The 13,927-nt window shown below is 30.9% G+C and overlaps 1 protein-coding gene across 1 annotated transcript; it reads left to right on the top strand.

The window, feature by feature from the left end:
• The first annotated feature begins 1,500 nt into the window (after positions 1 to 1,500).
• On the top strand, positions 1,501 to 9,173 carry LOC128174943 (neurogenic locus notch homolog protein 1-like). The gene is made up of 5 exons (XM_052840365.1): positions 1,501 to 1,609; positions 2,440 to 2,506; positions 5,616 to 5,726; positions 8,123 to 8,176; positions 8,941 to 9,173. Exons 1-5 carry the CDS (start codon positions 1,586 to 1,588, stop codon positions 9,096 to 9,098), a joined length of 414 nt encoding a protein of 137 aa, XP_052696325.1. The 5' UTR covers positions 1,501 to 1,585; the 3' UTR covers positions 9,099 to 9,173.
• The last annotated feature ends 4,754 nt before the right edge of the window (positions 9,174 to 13,927 follow it).

Genomic DNA, 13,927 nt, shown 5'->3' with positions numbered 1-13,927 from the left:
ACATGCAGATCAATAAAAGCTAACACGGGCTCTGGGTCAACAAAATGAGGTTAGCAAAATTAAACCTGAATAAAGCACATAATGTTTCTTTTTACTCTTGTATTGCTCTACCTAGAAATCATTTATCTATTATGCAGCAAGCTGTAATCATTTGATAATTTTCACTCTAATAAGTTTTCAAATCCTTTGTTAAGTTTGTGAAAGATTAAGTCATAAATACTTGTATGATGCTAAGAACATAAGTTGTGCAAATTAGATAAAACATATATGCTACATGAACGTATCAATTATTTGCTCTTTGGCAAGTTTTCTACTTTTACATTAGCAGCTTTATAATGCATAACTTAATATCTGAAATGTCCAAAAATAGACACGTTTCATCACATTTAAAATGTATTGTAGCGTTTTATTTTAAATTTGATGATATTTCTTCGAATACCAAACATTTGATCATTTATGCTTCGATTTGCATGCATCAACAATTTGAATAAAAGAATCATTATGATAAGAACTATTCTGAACCGCCTCTGCATTGTCAAAACTGTGAGATTAAAGAAAGTCAACCATTGCTTAATGGGTTCAACACGTTTTTTTGCGAAGATGTTTTACCGACACAGTTTTTTGGCAATTCAATTTAAATGTATTTCATTTCATTTTATTTAACGTTCATTTTTCTTCTATAGTTTTGTTTTGATGGCGTTTTGTTGGGGTGTAATTTTTTAGGAAAATATAGATCAGACTTCCCCCTATGCATACCCAGATGCATAATATCTGTATCAGTTGTTTTATGTGGTTACAGAATAGCAAAATGATAACCAGTGATATATATTACATGCATGTAATAGCTCTAGATCTTTTAAAATTATTCTGCTCTATTAACGTGTTAGTCGATTATGGGCAAAACTAGATTAAATGTAGTTATACGTCGCGCATTCTCCACTTTTCGGATAACTATAACACCGTAATTTGTCTTTGTTTGGTCATATGACTGGACAAATAAATACCGACAGACTATATATATTTTATACGTGTAGTATACATAGATCTTAAATTATATGATCTAAACACAGCAACAAACAACATTATTAATAATAAAGGCTTATTGAGAATTAAATGTTCGTTATATTTTACTCCTGCTATATAATTGAACACATTGTAGATCGACATGAGGCAAAAAAATCCCTAAAACCAAAAAACTTCAAACAATATTAGGTGCAATGTTAGGTGCATAATTGTGTGCTTCTTCCAAAATAAAATTAACTTTTTAATGGTTAAATTGTATTAAAAAGGATCGAGTGTTTTTGTATAATAAGATTTAATGTAGTTCTAGCCTATCTAATACAACATCTTGTTTAAACCAACCAGGTATTGGCAAGTGGCATTGCCTGAACGACTTTTTTTCTTTTCGGAGAAACTCGAATCATGTGATCAATATTTTTTTTTCATTTTGAACAATCAAGTAGTAGACACCTGTTTCCTAACAAGAGGCGAGAGTCATGTGGCATTTTAAAAAAAGTAAATTTTTCCCTATAAAAGTGGCGTTATATTAAATTATTTTCATCATATTTCTCGAGAAAAGAAAACAATGAAGATGAATTCCTTGATAATGGTAAGTTCACTGCATAACATTCAGAGTATAATTGGAAACTTTATATACATATAGTTCCTGAATGTGCTTTTTAATTTAAGTGGGGTTTTTTCTTTACCAATATTAATCCTCAGTTTGTATTTATTGCTGTTTGAAAAAGACTGAAATTGTGTTTAGCACCAACGACCGTATAATATCTGACAAGAAATGCAGTTTGTGGTATGTAACACGTGATAAATGTATTGATCATGAAGGAGTTTTACAATTGTTGTGCTTCATCTTTTTTTGAATTGGCACTATCTAATAAGTTGAAATTGAAAACAAATTGAATCATTTTGTATTTTGGTATCCATATATTTAAGATAAGATCATTTCTAAGTACAAATCGGCATGTTTAGTTAAACAAAACGTTTAGGCATGTATTCATTAAATTTGCACTGCGTTCAATCAAAACGAATAATGTCTGTCATACAATATCTGTAGTAGGTCTCTGTTCTTCTTTTATAAACGATAGCTTTCTTTACAGAAGGACGTTTACCTATTATTCTATATATTTTTTTATTTAGTAAAATAACTTATGTTCAAATTACCTCTTGGGAAATAGTTTGACAATATTAAAACAAAATCAGAATTACATGTACCTTGCCTTCTATTCATCATGAAGGTTTTAGACTCATTGTTTTGAATTTTTTTTTAAATATATTACAATATGATATGTTCCGCAATATTGTATTTAAGGATGAATAGCATTTTATGCTAGTATGGAAGACATTTACATTTCTAAAAACACATAAAAAAGACTTTAACTGTAATTTCGGCTTTATGGTAGGTGACTTTTTTTTTACTGGCAGATACTTTTGTTGATATTGACACTGACTGCAGAAGCCAGCAATCAAGAAAAAGGGAATAATGGCTTTGGTAAGAATCTCAAAAACATGTTCGTTATCATTTCTTATGACATTTCCTTTCAGAATTTCTTTTGGGTAAAATTGTAGCATGGGATGAAACTTTAAATGTTCAAAGTATTGTTAAATGATTGTCTTCAATATGGTTTTTTTTTTACATACATAGTACGCCCAAATTATTGAAATAACAATTTAATTTATTCTTCTTACTGTGTTTTGTTTACAAACATTAATCTTATTTTGCTTAAAATAAAACTATTCTTGTATGACATAAAAAAGAACATTTACTTAAAGAGACATTACAGCGCATCTTATCAAAAAACCGACTCGAAAAAATGTTCTGATCGGGTTCGGGATTTTTGTACTACTCATGAATATATATATCAACTTTAAAAAAAATACAAAGTTCTCCATAAAATAAATCTAATTATTTCATTAAAATTAATAATAACGTATAACCTATCACATATTTATATTGCAACGTGTTACGGGGTTCAGCCTTTTATACTATAAAACATGCTTATTTTCTGTAAACAAAACACAACCAGGGCTCGCTAAGATTCTCCTGGACATGTTTGTTGATAAAAATATGTCTTTTCTACTTCTACCAGTTAATAATTGTTCAACGTTTTTAAGATAACCACAATTATTATTTTGTAGGCATGTATTCTTCGTGTTTATCATAGGAGTTGCTACAACTTTAATTCATTTTTGTAAATGAGGTCCCTTGAGTGATTATGTAACATATTTATGTCTGTTCATTTTAAAAGGAACCGAAATTGGTAAACCATTTATAAATTATCGAGTAAGTGAGGATGTGTTCCGGTTAGAGAGTCCCTTTAACCTCGTATAACTGTATGACCGTAATCGGACGAAGATCTTGTAGTTTACAGCACGTGTCAATTACTGTCAATCAAAGTCCATGTGGTACAAATAACGATATAAGATTATTCCATTTAGTACGACCCGAAAATTTCCGGAAGCTCATATTTATGTTAATTAAGTATCTGAAAGGAATTATTATGTATTTCAACAATTACAAACAACGTTATTTCTTATTTCCTAATGATACAATAAGGAAATCTGAAGTCATTTATGCATATGTTTTCAGCTGTACTATCTCTTAAACCCGAAGCCATAAAATTCCTCTGAAATATCGAGTCATATAATAAACAAAGCGTGTGATGTTTCTGATTTGATACAGACATAAAAGATTACGTTTCGGTACGAAGAGCTTATATTATAACGTAACCGTGCATTTTCCATGATGAAAAATTTATCATTCATGTATGACCAAATGTCGGTTCATTATTATTCATATAACACAGCTATACTCACTGATATATAAACAGTAATATATTTTAGAACATACATGTCACCCACTTTTTAATCTAATTAGCAGTCGCTAAATATTTCATAAAGTGATTTTTTTATTGTTTAGAACTTCTCTAAGTTCAGAACGACGTCTAATTTCGATTGCGAGCTAAGAGTGTCGTAAACAAATAAAGATTATATTTGATTTGCGCAGAACTTTTGATCAGTCAGTGAAAATGTTTTAAATTCTAATAAAGGAGGATCATGTTAAGGAAGGAGTCTTTTATGGTTTTCGACGGTTTCAAAAGTTCATTAAATCAAGACGAACGTAAATTTAAATAGTACAATTTTCTTTCTTTTTTGCTAACATAAAAATTGGCATAAAATAAGTAATCAGTGTTTAGAATCTAACAAGGACTATATTTTTGGCGGAATATTAGCTAATTGAATTGAATAAGCTTTTTAAAGCGCCAATTTTATACATTGTAAAGGGGAAAAAATTGCAAATCAGTACAAATGCAAAACAATGCAGCCTTGGGTAGTATCAATTCAATTATAACAGTAAGTTCTGGTACAGATTGTTGTTGTTATTGGTGTGGTTGTTGATGATTTAAAAGTTGATGAGTTATGGGTGACATTTGGAAATGGCTGGAATTTGCGATGGATACCAATTCATGATAATGTTTGATTTCTGGGCCAAAGATCAGAAGGACTGTCATTCTGTCATACATTCACGGATTTGGGATACAGAGTCCGCATTTGTTGGGACAGGTAAAATGACAGCATGGCATGCTGAAATGTGTTTGAGAGCGTTACAGAGGTATTCGGATTCTTAAGTTCTCCTTGTGACAGAACATAAAATCAATTTGCACACATCATGTACGTTCGGTCCAGCAATGCAAAGAGAGTAAATGACACGCACCTTGACCTCTTTGCTCGTACGCAGCGTCCATACAATGGCATCCAACGATCCCTCAAGAGCTGCTCTTGTATAGTGTATTAAAAGGTCTGTATCGCAAGCTAAAAATACATTGGGTCGGTCACTATGTAAGTGACAAACCTCACCATCCCCTTCCAGATGGGGTTGGGTCAAAATTGCGGTTTTCGGATTTCACACTAGACATCCTTAACACCAATCGCGGCTTCATGTCAATAACGACTGAAATGTTGATGTAATATTAGTTGTTCTGGGAATTGAAAATGATTCAAGTCCGAATTACTTTGCACTGTTCTTTGCAGCTGCAAGTGCTCAGACGATTAGATCATGTACATTCAAAATGAACTGCAGCATGTTTTAAACGCATGCACAGAGTGTTCATATATGAAATGAAGATCAAATTATATCATACAACAAATTCTTCTTCATAATTTCACAGAAAATAAAAATATTACACAGAAATATTTAAAATATCATTAAAACATTAATGAAAAAAATGCCATTTTAAATAATAAGAGGCGGCCATCTTGAAAATGACCAAAACTTGAATGGTCAACGATATTTATTATCAAGTAATGTTACCAGAACCTTTATGCAAAATTTGGTGCTTGTCTCCTTAAGTGAAATATTTCATCCATTATCCGCTACACTACTAATATAGAAGAAGCTTGGTCACTCCGCTCCCTCCGCTCTCTGCATAGAAGCATATTCAGATTGTACATAATTTTCTTTAAAAAAATAATGTATTTTATACTTTTTTCTTCTAAAGATAGTTAGAAAGTTTTTAACTCTTTCTGGATTTTCTTTTCTATAACAAAAAGAAGAAAATAGTATGATCATCTTTATGCATTTTCCATCTTTGAATTTCAAGGAAATATTTGTGAAAAGAACAATCCCTGTGAAAACGGCGGCATTTGTGGATACACTCGTGGAGGTTACATTTGTAAATGTCAAAAGGGATGGGAAGGAGACGACTGTAGTGGTAAGAACTCAGTATATCATGTATTTTATGAATAATGAAGGGTTATTGAAAAATAATTTAATTCTGGTTGTAACGCGGCATTTGATTGGATAGAAAAATTAAGTTAAATTTGTATAACCTGGTTTGCATGTCACAAGACACGTCACAATGCACCAACGTCAAAAACGTACTAATCCGCTGGACGTTACGTTTGAATTTTGAACAGATTAATATCATTTTTAAAAGTAAAACGGACTCAATTTGTACAGCAAATTACAGAAAATTAAATTATAAGGAATGAACTCAATATCTACCCAAGTTATACTCGTATAACCTGGGTTGGAGCAATTTACGCCTTTTTATAATCTGCTTCGCAGATTATAAAGCGTAAATTGCCCCAACCCAGGTTATACGAGTATAACTTGGGTAGACATTGAGTTCATTTCTTAAATCTTTACAAACTAGTTCAATATGTATTTCTATTTAAAGATGAAAGGGATAGTTTTAAAGTTCACATGACTGATACAATAAAAATAGCAGTCATTTTACACCTTCAACCTTTTTAAGGGCCATCTTCTCTAGATAAAAAGAAGCCAGTGTTAATGTTGTCAAAGTTTATTAAATTTAGGATTCATTTTACTTCATCTATTAATGTATGCATGTATTCACTAGTGATTTGTTTTGATATTAAATCTCTTTTTAACAAAATCAAATTAAGACGTGCATTTCTATAACTTCGAAATAAAACCCAAGGTACACCTAATTACCGATAGCCCATAATTAATCTTTTGAAACTTCCATTGGTGGAATATTTTTATTTGATGGAATCTGAAAATGTTAACGTTTGAGTACCCATTATTGCCGAGTATACATTATTGCCGATCGCTTAAATACAACAAAAATCCGCTATTTTTCGTTGATAATGGACTAAAAACCAAGATAATTGGTTGACACGATTTTTTTAAAGACACTTGAAGTTGGGAAGAAGGAAACATACGTTAAAACTGACCATCAAAAAGGCAAGCCTATTAAAACGGTTATAAGTGAAAACTATTGGTTATTTGACTTTACAAGTCCATCTGATATATTATGAACATTAAAAATATGAGCTTGAAATAATAAAAAAAACTCCATGTTCTTTATGATTTAACTAATATGAGCTTTTGGCTTAAATTTATATAAACATCCATCTGTGAATATTTTTTTTTAGCTTTCATTGCATGTTACTTGCACACTAATAGAAATGGAACTTATGAGACCATGTTTTATTTCAAAATCTTTTGAAACAGGAACAGATTGATAATTTGCATCAAACATAAAAGTTATCTCTAATTTATGAACTATAGATGCTAGTGTGTGCACCATATTGCATATGGAATAATAGTTTTATAATAGTTAAAACATAATTATATATATGGCATTACTGTATGCTAGATTTTTTCTTCTTGGTCAAGGTTAATAAAACATTTGGAACAATTTTTCAGAGGTATTCTCTAAAAGAACTCGTACCCAGAATGACTTCTATTAAAGGACACTTATTCCAAGTACATGCATTGGTTCTCTTGATCCAGGGTACAAGTCCTTCTCAAATGTTGAATCGGTAGCATATAAAGTTAATTTACATCTAAACCAATACTACCACAAATGTATAACTTTGCATCCATCTTCTCAAGATCTTCATAAAAAATATAAATGCATTTTAGTATTTCTATTGCTGTGATACTCGTGTAGAAAGGAGATGGTGTGCACTTTATCAAAATATCAATTCTAATGAAATATATATTTATCAAATTATCAATTTGACTAATATACCCATCATTACATTAAAAAATTCACCAAATTTATGTTTTCATTGTGTATCAAAATTGTTTAAAAAATCATAAAGTTTTATACTATTAACAGTCGTAAAGTGAATGTTTTACAATTTAAAAACACATTTATTGCACGATGCAGACGAACTTTACTTGCATTAAATAGAATAGCCTTTATAACACAAAATATTTTTAAAATTTGATTTGGTAAATGTGTGTTTGTTAATGTTTTCAAAAATAATAATACAATTAAACATATATTTTAATGAATAAGGGTTTATCAATATATTTGTAATTTGCTTGAATTCATTTAAACAAAATTAGTTCCGTAAAAAAATTACCTGCTCAAAAGTTCGTCACTTTGATCAATTGGTACACATAGGTAAAGAAACTTAGACTTAAAATTTTATTCTTAAACTGAAGAAAAGTTCTATGAAATCATTATTTTTCATTATCAAATATGAACCAGTAACAAGTCACGAGATATGCTATCAGAAACGAAATGAAAACCCGTGATAATAATCAGCTACTTATTAAATCGATTTTTGTCTTAAATGTATTGGTACCAAATTAACGTCTACATGTATCAGTATTTTAATTTTACAGAAAAGAGCCCGATTATAGACGAAAAGGAAATTCAACTCTCTGGTTATAAAAAGGGTAAAAACATGTATATACATTGTAAATACACATTCATACATTAATTAACCACTAATAAGTCTAAAAACAGACAAGTTTTTTTCAATAAACGTCAACAATTGAAAGAAACGTTATGTATGCAAAAAAAGATATATCAAAACGCTAAAACAATATACTTATGTTTAGAAGAATAATATATTGTTTAAAAATACAAATTTACACAAGATTACTTGGTATATATTTCATTAAATAAGCTATGCTTATAAATGAGATTAGGATACAAAGTTTATTGATTTGTACGAATATTTAAGAAATTAACAGCAATTTTAAAAGTTAACCGGGATATGAAGTTGGTTGGTCACGTGATCAAATCCTGTGAAGCCCGGTGAACTTTTTAACATTGCTGTTTACTACTTATATTTACGTTTGAAAACTGTTAAAATTACCGAGATTTTAAGTTTACAATAATCAAAGCGAGAAGCGATTAGCGCGTGCTATGATCATTGTGACATCATGAAAAAAAAAATCATACAGAATTGAAAGTTTTCGCTATTCTATAGGTTCATATAAGGAAACATATCTGTAAATGTAAATGCAGATATAAGTAATTAAATGTATCTTATTAATATGTCTGTAATAGTTTTCGTAGTCGATGTGATGCCCCATAGTACTTAATTGCTTGTTTGTTAATGCATAAATAATCTTTTTTTTTCTTTTATTTATTTTTGTGGTCTTGCGTCATCTGAATCATAGATTTGTACATTGACTTTATTTTCTTACTACAGGATATGCTGATATGGCTGAAACTTTCTGCCTAGGTATCTTTAACAGCCAGGACTGTTTTGAATGCACTCCGAAAAGCCATGCGGAATGTAAACCTCCAAATTGCAAGTGGAAGTCAACACCACATTCATCTAACCATTTTTACTGTGGGACACATTGACTTTGACAATAAATCATATATATGCTTTTTTGCTTTTACATTTGGTTGTTTTTGTTTTAGCTTTGGACATTTTTAGAAAAGAAAGAAATAAAATGACCAATACGCAATATATCCGTCATCTATGTCTGTTCTCCTGCTATTCATTGGTTTCTACATCTACTTCTGTCGTTCGGAGTGAACACTTGAAACGTGATTGTTTAAGAAGTTGATATATTACAAGCAGCTGTATTTTTGGGGGTTTTTTTTTTGGGGGGGGGGGGTTGTTTTTTTTTTATTGGGGGGGGGGGGGGGTTGTTTTAGTTGATTTTTTTTTTGATTTTTTTTTTTGGTGTTTTTTTTTTGTTTTCTTTTGTTGGTTTTTTTTTTCTGTGTGTGTTTTTTATGTTTGTTTGTTTTGTGTTTTTTTTTCTTTGTTCTTTTTTTTGGAAAGGGGGGGGGGGGGTTGTTTTGTTTTGTTTTTGTTTTGTTTTCTTGTTTTTGCTCAAACACATACCGGCTGAATGTTCACCAAATTCGATAAAACTCCTTTTAGGAAATTGTGTTTCACGTTGTAAAAGCTACAGCATTTACCACATTCAAAGAAAATGGTACAACTTCTTTCAAATGATGCAATAAAATTCTAAAGTTTCTTTTTTAAATCTCATGAAAATACTCTTTTACGATCTTAAACACGTGTGTGTATAAAATAGCAATTAATGCACTCATATGCTGCTTTCAAAAGGGAATGATGACTTCAACAATGTGTCACATTCCTAAAATGCAGTCAAAGTTTTGAAAATTGTCACATTTTCTCATACTTATTTGGATGAAAAGTGTAATGTGTCCACATCTGTCGAAAACAACAAAATGAATATATTGTATGTAATTTGAATCACAGGATTAATATAAAATGTGAATTTCATACTGGGCGGCGACGGCTGTGGACATTGTTTCCTAATTAATAAACTATTATAAAGGACTATGTGCAGTATGGTGAAATATCTGCCCCCGATTTCAACCAATTTTTAGCTAGTATCGTATAAAAATAAAATCTTCACAAATCATTGTATAGAGGATGCCTATAACTTTGATATCGATATTAGTCGTCATTGCTCATTCGCTGTTTATCTATGACGTCAACTAAATGGCCTAATTCCCGCAAATTTGCAAACAAATGAAAATATTCTCATTTTTGCACTTTATTTTGCATTCGGAAGTATAGAGCGCAGGTCTGCTCAAATGCGAATTTAAGGTAGTCCATCCATAACTATCATATTTCATATCTAATAGATTGCAAGTTTGATCACTAAAATCTTAGTGTGATTTTAAGGAGTTTATTAAATAATTAAGTTTCACCTTCGAAATCTTAAAAAAAAAAAATTCAATAAATTAATCATATGTTGAAGTTAACATTGAAGTCTATGGAAAAAATGCATTTTTAAATATATTTCTTTAGTACAAGTAATTTTCTCACATTTCTCTTGGTAAAAGTTGCAAAAGCTTTCTCCGTCTTCGAATATGCTAAAATAATTCATACATGTAGTTTACCATACATTTTGTCAGAAAATTATTTTTTAAAATTTTCCTAAAGGGCAGGCAACTCTTTAAAAAAGTTTTAAGTGCAAAAAATTCATTTAATTGACTACATACATACACCCAAGTTTGGTTTATGTCAACCTCATAATAGCTTTAAAATTTGTATTAAATGTAGTATAGATCAATAAAAATTGTTAAATTCACCTTAGTTATAGATGGACTACCTTAACATATGTTTTTCTTCAGATAGTTATACACGTTATACTAAAAAATGGTACTTGAGCAAGCCTGCGCTCGGTTTTTCCCAGTCGAAAAAACATCTGAAAACACCCATATTTTGCTATAAAACACCAGTTTATCAAAATAATGCAATCTTCATGACGTCATTCCTACAATATGACGTCACTGTGGTGATAACGATTTACACCTTTACTTCCAATATGATTTTAACTATCTTTCACTTTATTTTTAAAGCTCTTTCTAAAACTTTGATTTGGGGGGCAAAAAATAATCATTTACACCTTTACTTCCAATATGATTTTAACTATCTTTCACTTTATTTTTAAAGCTCTTTCTAAAACTTTGATTTGGGGGGCAAAAAATAACCATTTACACCTTTACTTCCAATATGATTTTAACTATCTTTCACTTTATTTTTAAAGCTCTTTCTAAAACTTTGATTTGGGGGGGGGGGGGGCAAAAAATGCATAAAACCGCACAAAGTCCGTTGGTGTCTTCTGCCAAGTTTTAAGAAAAATACGGGAAAATACACTTTTATTGAAGTCACAGTAATCCTGCTGAAAGTCTTATCTAGGTAGATATTTAAATAAAAACTTAATTTAGGGGGTTTTTGTGTTAAAAAAGAATTACAATTTTGTTTATCAGTTTTTTTTAAATTTAAAATCAAATACTATACTAATTAATCTTTGATATGTATTTGTTCATAATTATATTACACATTAATTGACATCAAATTTAAGCTCACAAATACCCAGGCCAAATTATAAATGAAAGTGTATCTTCTTGTTTGCTATCGATAACATTGAACCCAAATTTATTATTCTAATAAACAAAAAACCTAAATAGACTGTATAGAGTGTATCTGAATTCAAAAAAAATGCTATGCGGCTTAATTATTATCCGTGTAGATCTTTCAAACGTACGTCCACATTTATATAGTTTAAAAAGCGATGAATTAAGGTCAATTATGATACCTAAATTATATCTGTAATTCAAAATTCCTTAGGTGCTTCGGTTGTCAAACACTATTCAATATTGAAAAAAAAATTCCATCACACAAATGTATTCATGAATCAAATGTCGACCAAGGAAACTGGTGTCGATACATGTCTCTTGGAAGCCTAAAGGTCATAAGCCAAATATGCTTACGTACTTTAGGATCTTTATCAGTTTTCATATCCGTCAAATATACTTAAACCCTAATTAATCTAAAACCCAATTATTTTTATACATTATAATTTCGGAGTAATGACAATCATACCGCTAAATTTTATTCAGGTTTGAAATATAAAATGTCATTTTAGAGACCGTTAAGTGCTTCATCAATTTTTGTCCTTAAGAAATGATTTACAAGTACTCTTTTAACATGAGTTTACATAAGATTACATCGGACATTACCTTAATTACCAGTTAGAATTCATTTCTATTATTATTTTTTTATTATAAACTGGTCGACTGACATACTGTGCATTGCTTTTTTTCTCTTTTAAGTTTGCCACAATCAAACCCTTGTAATTGCTTTAGTGTAAGTTGTTTTTTGTATGTAGTGGATTTATCCAGTACTGAACCACAGTGTTTTGTTTATCTCGTATGGAGCCTCATGTTTTTCAGTTTGGCATTGGTCAGCAAAATAGACACAACATGTGTCATTCTACCCGCATGGTTAGGGCTTTCTAAGGTTTGAATTTTGCAGTTCTGGACAGAGTGCACGATTTCCCCACAAGGATCTGACCACGTATATTTAGTATTGTAATTGCCTGGTAAGTAAATCTCCAGACGGGGTAAGTTTGCTTTTATGCATTTCATTTTCATTTTTGTAACTCTTAAAGCTTATAAGTGCTACATTATATTGTTATAAATAGCGGACAAGAGTTGCCACGTGAATGTTACCTTAGCGTTGTATGTTTAACAGTGCCACGTGTATGCCACGTATATATCGCAATATTTGTGCATTATAGTCTAATAGTTTCATGTTTTGTTTAGATATTTAGTATAATAATAGTGTAGTTTAACTACCTGTGCCGTTTGCTACAGTGTTAAAACATATATCTAAGTGTCGAGAGTTCACTGTTTAAATGTATTATACGGAGACTGGTTAGGGTCATTAATGCATTGTACTTATGTAAGCATTATGATTAAAGGTTCCCGGGGTTTGTCACATTCTATGCATAGAAGAGGCTCTGTGTATTGGCCTGAGAGGTGATGGTGACTGACGGCCTATGGTGGACGACCGGAAGAGTTTCCGGAAGTTGATTACTTTGAGCAGGTGACGTGGTGAACTGGTGGACACAGTGGAGACAATGGACGATGATTCAGGGTAGCATGGTGATGGGTGGAGACAGGAGGATTAGAACCTAAGGACCGTCTCGCGTCGTACACTGCCGACTTTTTTGTGTATTTGTAATTTTTGTATATAAATATTTTATTGAATATAGTATTGTTGTTGTTTCTGATCAGAGGCTCGGTGACAAACTTCAAACTACATTATGGGCGATGAACCATTTCCACGATTGTTTAGTTAACATCCAGTAAACTGTGCAACGGAACTAAAGCAAAGCCATATCCTAGACAATGAGCCTGACTATAATTGGACTCATTAGTTTCCGGCTGGCTTTAATTCCGACCAATCGATTAAATATGCTTCATGTATAAGCATCGTACCAAAAACAGAATAGAAACAGAGAAACCTTTATACATAAATACATATTAACGAGGCCGGGTCTAATTTGCTCTGCGCAAGATTTTTGAATGAAATTTTTTACAAGAATTTCTACTGATAAATTATCATTTAAGGAAGAAGAAAAAGGCATTTACCACACCGTTTGTTTAAAGCTGCTTGGTCCGATTTTTTTGTAATTACAGTATCAAAATTTTTTCCATACAAATCATTTATCTTAGAAAGTTATGGACTTTCTCCTATTTACACCAGCAGAATCAGTCTCCTTTCAAAGTTAGAAATATTAAAAGTAAATAAAAATAATTTCTCTTTGGGCAAACGAAAAAACAAACCAAAATGCATCACGGGAATGTTTAGAAAAGGAAACCGCTTGGTTTCGTCCCCCGAATGATTGGGG

The sequence above is a fragment of the Crassostrea angulata genome, chromosome 2 (assembly GCF_025612915.1).
Source record: "Crassostrea angulata isolate pt1a10 chromosome 2, ASM2561291v2, whole genome shotgun sequence".
NCBI classification, from domain to species: Eukaryota; Metazoa; Mollusca; class Bivalvia; order Ostreida; family Ostreidae; genus Magallana; species Magallana angulata.
Note: the sequence above shows the minus strand (reverse complement) of the source record. Positions and strands in the feature narration are given on the sequence as shown.

Coding starts and splice junctions, on each gene's coding strand:
- LOC128174943 (XM_052840365.1), top strand. CDS start 1,586: ATGAAGATGAATTCCTTGATAATG. Junction 1,610..2,439: donor AGATGAATTCCTTGATAATG/GTAAGTTCACTG, acceptor TTTTACTGGCAG/ATACTTTTGTTGATATTGAC. Junction 5,727..8,122: donor GGAAGGAGACGACTGTAGTG/GTAAGAACTCAG, acceptor TTAATTTTACAG/AAAAGAGCCCGATTATAGAC.